Raw genomic sequence first — 6,791 nt, forward strand, 5'->3', positions numbered from 1 at the left:
TCTGATGGGTGGGGAAACGCTTAACCACTCCCCTAAAACCGTTAGTTTGCTATGAGCGAGAGATGGAGAGGAGGAGCGCTAGAGTAAAACCCTGCCCTCTGTTCAATATTCCGTTTCACTTGGAAATACGTCACAGCACTGGAGAAAAATCGTTTGCAACTTCCGGTTCACGGGGACTTTAAATAAATCTGAATTAGAATGAATGAATAAATGTCACTGAAACTATTAAACATATCGTTAAAAGGTTATTGGCATGGAAACCATGGTTATGCTATGATTATAATCTGGTAAAAAGCATCTTCTGGTTCTTATCAGAGAAGAATTTGGTGTAGTTGTACATTGTTATCAAATACACAACAACAACAAAAAAGATAAACTAAACCAGTTGCGTAATATTACATTGAAATTATACCAGTTTATACAGAGATTTAACTTAGCTAGTTCCTTATGGTGGGGTAGGTTAAAATGTAGGCTCAATTTAACCCACAACATTTGGCTCACTTTGCCCCATAGCTGCCATTTTGTACACATCTAGCTAGATTACCAATTCAGGCTAATATTTAACTAAATTCTTTGCATTATGTTTCAACATTGCTAAATCACCATTGTGGATCATAAATATTTTTATACCTGGACAAATTTTCTGTGATGTAAAAGCTATTGCATCTGCCCTGTTTTTTCTAGCTTCGTGCATTCCCTTCTTATCAGCACTTGAATGTGGGTAAGTTTCATTTACAGTAAAAAGCAACATTTTGAGCACAAAGGTGAGGAAATCACTTTTTTTTTCAAGACTACATCAGAAGGGGATTCAGAAAGATCAGCCAAACAAAGATGGAGTAGATCGAGTCCATGAACACTCTACCCCCAAAGCTTCACAGTCATCAACCCTTCGTGGGTCGACATTTCATTCAGTAGGCAATTTTGATTTATATGCTGTTTAATGTTGATGATGATAAACCCTGCGTCCCAATTCGCATACTATCCGTCCTAAATAGTATTCGAAAATAGAATTAGTACGTCCCAAATCGTAGTATGTTGAAATGAGTGTTTCAAAGATACCCGGATGGTCTACTTTTTCCGGTCAGAATCCGAAGTGTAGATCGATGCACACTCTAACGGCTGATATTGCCCACAAACCATTGCGCGTTGGACGAGGATTCGGTTAGAACTACAAACACGAGTAAAAAGTGTTAAAAAACTACAGACACGTAGTCGATACGGAGGACGCGCGAGTCCCCGCGGTTGTGTAGAGAGGTTTAGATAAAGAGCTTTGAGTGATCAGTATCAAACCTGACGAAAATGAACTTATTCAATGTTGTCCACATTATATTGCATTTGCAGCAGCATTGTGAACTTTTGTAAAGACACGTTTAGCAATTACGTTTTAAATGCATCATTATATTCAAATTGCAAACACATGAGGAGAGCATGAAAGACCCACAACTGGCAGATGAACGTGCGCTCCGAAACGGTAGGAAATAAAATTAGATAGAATGGAGGATTTTAACTGTGACAAGATGATTGACAGGGCAGTTTACGGTGACAGAATGCACGCGACAGAGCTGTCCGTTAAAGATGACGTGATAGTATGTCCCAAAGCTTGCCTACTCTTTTGCTACACACTCAAAATTATGTACTTTTTCCTCACAAAAAGAGTACATACTTTTAGGGCGTAGTATAAGTAAGCGAATTGGGACGCAGCATTAGTTTGTTTCTGCTTCTTCTTTGCCAGTGTTTTGATCAGGAGATTAAGTAGGCCTACTCTTTCAGAAGATGTGTCACAGCGCCCCCTACCAACAGTGAAAACAAGGAAAGATAGAAATTCCGGGATGGGTCAGTATGCGGAGATGCAAGAGAGGGGCATAACTTAAAGTAACTTTTAGCAGTAGATGTAACTCTTAGGCTGCGTCCGAAATCACATACTCTCTAGAGTAGGTACTTATTTTGAATCGGAGTAATTACTTAAGGGCTGCTAAAAAATTATGTTCTATATAGTATCATTTGCACACCAAAATCTGGCTGGAAGTAGAAGGTCATTCAGGAACTTTTTTGCCTACTTTTTTTTATCAGTACTTTTTTACAATCAGAGATTGGTTTGCTTTTATATTCTTGAATAACGTTATTTTCCAGGTAAAGTTAGTTTTGATTGATTCACTTCCGTCGAATGATCATTTGTTATTAAATTGGGGGGCCGCTAAGATGATACCGTTCTCTCTAAACAGACTTTAAACGCGAACCTGTGATAAATGCTGATGGAAAACTTCGGGATAAACAAAGACACTAAAATTAGCGTAGATGCCATTCTACTTATGATGTAACGTGTACATCAGGATTTATGGGAAGTGTTTCCAGTTCCGGCTGACCTAATCTACGCAGCCTAACATTGAATTATAGAAGTTGAGGTAACACTTAATTTCGATAGTCCACTTTAGACGTTCTACTAACTATAAGTAACTTTTCAACTACATGTCAACTAAGTGTCATTAGTAGACTGCTAACACTTTATTTTGTTGTTCCCCCAACAGACATTCAACTGACTTGACCACTACTTGGCGACTACAAATAAACTTATTCTACAAACCAAAACCCTAACAGTCTACTGACAGTCTACTATAATATACTAATACTCTAATGACAGTTAGTTGACATGTAGTTGAAATGTTACTTATAATGAGTAGAGTGACTATCGAAATAAAGTGTAACCGAAGTTGATAATGCATTATGTGTATGCTAGGCCAAAGAGATGTGTTTTTAGTCTAGCTTTGAACTGACAGAGTGTGTCTGCTTCCCGGACAATGGTAGGAAGACTATTCCAGAGTTTTGGTGCTAAATAGGAAAAGGATCTACTGTCAGCAGTCAATTTTAATATTGTTGGTATTATCGCAACTGGCCGGAAGTTTGAGATTGCAATAGATGTGATGGACTATAATGCGTCAAGTACTGCGGAGCTAAACCATTTAGTGCTTTGTCAGCAATATTTTGAGATTTACGATGTTTAATAGGCAGCCAATGCAGTGTTGATAGAATCGGGCTAATGTGGTCATACTGGTTCTGCTAATGTGGTCATACTGGTTCTTAATGAGATTTCGAGCTGCAGTGTTTTGAACTAGCTGAAGTTTTTTTATTAAGCGTGCAGGACAACCACCCAGTAGAGCATTACAATAATCTACGCATGAACTAATTGTTCCACATTTGTCAATGAGAGCATATGGTGTAATTTAGATATATTTGTAAGATGGAAAAATGCGGTTCTACAGATACTAGACACATGACTTGGTTTAAATGAGCAGTACCTTATAAAACCTTATTTTTCCATCTTAAAAATATATCTTTTTAGCTTTTAGTATGGACATGTTAGTCTTAAGATTATGAATAAGCGGGTGTGTTCCAAAACAATGATGAAATTCGCATTTAGGAGAAATGAGCATTCAAAACTTAGCATTCATAACATCACGGCGGACTTCTCATCACATGTTCTGTCTAAATCTAAAGCGTCCCACCCCCTATGCTATAAATAACACCTGGCCAAAGCAACCGTTGAGAGAGCAATATGGGTTGGAGATGAGTGTTAGGTTGCTCAAAAGCTTGAGTTTGATTCCGTTTAACAAATGTACGTTGGTTAAAGGGTTAGTTCACCCAAAAATGAAAATTAAGTCATTAATTACTCACCCCCATGCTGTACCAACCCCGTAAGACCTTCGTTCGCCTTCGGAACACAAATAAAGATATTTTTGATTAAATTTGAGAGCTGTATAACTACCACATTGGCTGCCTAAGGGACTGGCTCTTGACGGCCCAGAAAGTCAATGAAGAAAATGTTTAAATATCCCAAGTGACTACCGTGGCTCAACTATATGTTTATCAAGATATTTATTATCTTAGATTTCCACGACGCATGCGCGAGAACTGAAGTGATCAGTAGTGTAAGGAGATCTCAATTCTCGCGCATGCGTCGTGGAAATCTAAGGAAGTCTCGTTTCTGGCCTACAAGGAAGAAAAGGAATAGTCGAATAAACTCGTTATTTTTGTTTGTTTTTTCGCACAAAAAGTATTCGCGTCGCTTGATAAACATATAGTTGAGCCACGGTAGTCACTTGGGATATTTAAACATTTTCTTCATTGACTTTCTGGGCCGTCAAGAGGCAGTCCCTTAGGAGCCAATGTGGTAGTTATACAGCTCTCAAATTTAATCAAAAATATCTTCATTTGTGTTCCGAAGACGAACGAAGGTCTTACGGGGTTGGTACAGCATGGGGGTGAGTAATTAATGACTTAATTTTCATTTTTGGGTGAACTAACCCTTTAAGAATGAAATGAATGAAAGAAATTCAAAGAATCAGCGCATCATACAAAGTGGCACATTCCAAGGCACTTCAGTGGGCCTTTAAGAAAGCAATAAACGAGAAGTGCCAGTAATACAAAATTTCAGTCATCACTCAAGACAGTAAAAGCTAGAAGAGGGAGGGATTAAGAAATAATGAGAGCATATACAAAGGAATAGTGACAGCATAGAATATTTTTTAGCAGGACGAGTTTTCAGCTGTTTTGTTTTTGTTTGTTTGTTTTTGAAAATTGGACAAATTTGGCTTCCAGGATGGGGTTGGGAGCCAGCAAGGAACAGTGAACGAATTTCTCCCGATTTCTCTCAACATGGGGACATGTTGGCCAATACTGTTTTTGGTAAAATAAAGTAACTTGTTTGAAAAATTATTTACTAGTTTTGTGGAACAAATAATAACTCTCGTTACTTGTAATGCGTCTCACCCAAACACTGGTTATTAATTATGTGCAATTTTTAGAGGACTGACTAAATATCACAAATATCAAAAAATTTACGATCATAAAAGGACAAAAAGCTATTCAATGTTAAAGGAAGGTGGTCAAGCGAAAAACTTACACCCCAAAACCTACAGATTAGAGAACCGTAAGTCCTTTAAATTTTTCCCAATTGAAGAGGATACAACTATGCTAAGTTTGGAGCAAAAATCATGGGTTAGGTGTGATGCGCTTGCAAATTATTTAACGTGTTCCAACTGCACAATGCACGGTCTGCCCCTATTCTTTCAAAACCCGATTGGCTTGTAGGAACAGAGGACGTCCTCACGTTACATCACTTCATTTTCCAGCCCTCATAAAAGAAAGGAAGGAACAGTTTTTACCCACAGAAAGAAGATGAAGGTGATAACATGCTGACTGAACTTAAGAATAATCTTCGGCTTCGACATCCATGTTTTATGTCAAGAGAAAAGACAGATCACATCAGTGCGAAGGTGACTCAGTTTATTTGTCCTAATTAAAATTTTTTCATAAATTGGAGGAAATGTGAAGTTGTCGTGCTTTGTTTTGTTTTTTCAAAGAAATGGGATCTGATCGTGGGATCATAGACCGAGTATCCTATGCTCATCCCTTGACGTTTGGCTCGTCTTTGAACAACCAGTGTTTCCCCTTCAAAGACGCTCTGAAAAATCCCCAGAATGACCCAGAGCAAGTCAACCGTCAACGGTACATCGGAGGCTTTTCCTACCTGTCCTACCATGGGAACTTCAGTGTGCATGACCTCTCCTCGGAACCTGCATTCATCCACAGACGTAACGAGAGAGAGCGGCAGAGAGTCCGCTGTGTCAATGAGGGATATGCCAGACTCCGCGAACATTTGCCACAGGAATTTGAGGATAAGAGACTCAGCAAGGTAGAGACACTGCGGGCGGCCATAAGCTACATTAAACACCTGCAGGACCTTCTGGAGCTCAGTCTTCCTTAGGGAATGTCAGGGCAGAGGAACTCTTGTGTGAGATCTGGGACACTGTATGCTTGCCATTTAAATATTCATTGTTTTGTTACTTTTAATGTGATGAAGCTTGAACAAATGTAATGCGTCCCAGATGATGCACTCTTTAACCAATGTGTCTGTTTGCATACTTGATTCTGAAAATGTTCATGGTTTCCTTTCAGGAGCATGCACAGGTACGCTCTTAGAAAAAAGGGTATAGCGTTCTTTACTCAACTCCAAAGGACATTTTATGCTAAAAAAGGTTCTATAATGACAAGAAAGAACCCTTTTGGCACAAAGGTTCTTTATAGGCTATTATTCATTCATATATTACATTATTCTGCAACATTTTGTAGTTGTAATTAAATTATTGTTTATTAAACTGATGTAGTAACTTAATATCACATTTTAATCATGCTTATTTTTGGCGGATAAAAACTGAAATGGCACTCTACGTGTGATATTGATTAATTACATTTTTTAACCCCCATATCTTGAATTTTGTGATCATTCACATGCATTGCGTTTTAAGGGTTCCAAATACGTGCCGCTTTAGAACCTTTTAAGGTTCTATATAGAACCTTTTCTTCTAAGTGTGTGTGCTTAAAATGTATTTTGACTAAACAACAAAATCAAGGAACAAACCAATGAAAAGGTTGAATGGACCCTTTAATGAAAAAAGACATTCATAAAATTATGCCTTTAATTCCAACACATTCTCACCCCAGAATGGGCTGTTAATTCTCATTCTTAACTTTTTGACATTATGAATTCCTTTTCTCAAAAACATCACAAATGTTATAAAATGTAATTGGTTAAAGGGGTATTCGAACAGTTTAAAAAAAGTTAAACACTGGTTTAAAATGTGCAATGTGTCTTTTTGTTTTTTTTAAACAATATATATATATATATATTTAAAAAAAAGTTTATATATAGCCTACTTAAGGTGTTCATTTAATCATACAATTATTTTTCTTTTCTATTTTTCTTAGTTTTCTCCTTTCAAACATGATGACCGTAG

The 6,791-nt window shown here is 37.5% G+C and overlaps 1 protein-coding gene across 1 annotated transcript; it reads left to right on the forward strand.

The window, feature by feature from the left end:
• Positions 1–4,872: 4,872 nt before the first annotated feature.
• On the forward strand, positions 4,873–6,216 carry LOC120466832 (achaete-scute homolog 5). The gene is made up of 2 exons (XM_039655465.2): positions 4,873–5,270; positions 5,358–6,216. The coding sequence occupies exons 1-2, from the start codon at positions 5,228–5,230 to the stop codon at positions 5,759–5,761; spliced, it is 447 nt and encodes a 148-aa protein (XP_039511399.2). The 5' UTR covers positions 4,873–5,227; the 3' UTR covers positions 5,762–6,216.
• Positions 6,217–6,791: the final 575 nt, after the last annotated feature.

This window comes from Pimephales promelas, chromosome 24, assembly GCF_988280905.1.
Source record: "Pimephales promelas chromosome 24, fPimPro1.hap1.1, whole genome shotgun sequence".
Classification (NCBI taxonomy): Eukaryota; Metazoa; Chordata; class Actinopteri; order Cypriniformes; family Leuciscidae; genus Pimephales; species Pimephales promelas.

What these genes read in the sequence shown, in the direction of transcription:
- LOC120466832 (XM_039655465.2), top strand. Translation starts at nt 5,228, where the DNA reads ATGTTTTATGTCAAGAGAAAAGACAGATCACATCAGTGCGAAG. An exon ending in CAGATCACATCAGTGCGAAG is followed by an intron (nt 5,271 to 5,357) that starts GTGACTCAGTTT and finishes GTTTTTTCAAAG; the next exon opens with AAATGGGATCTGATCGTGGG.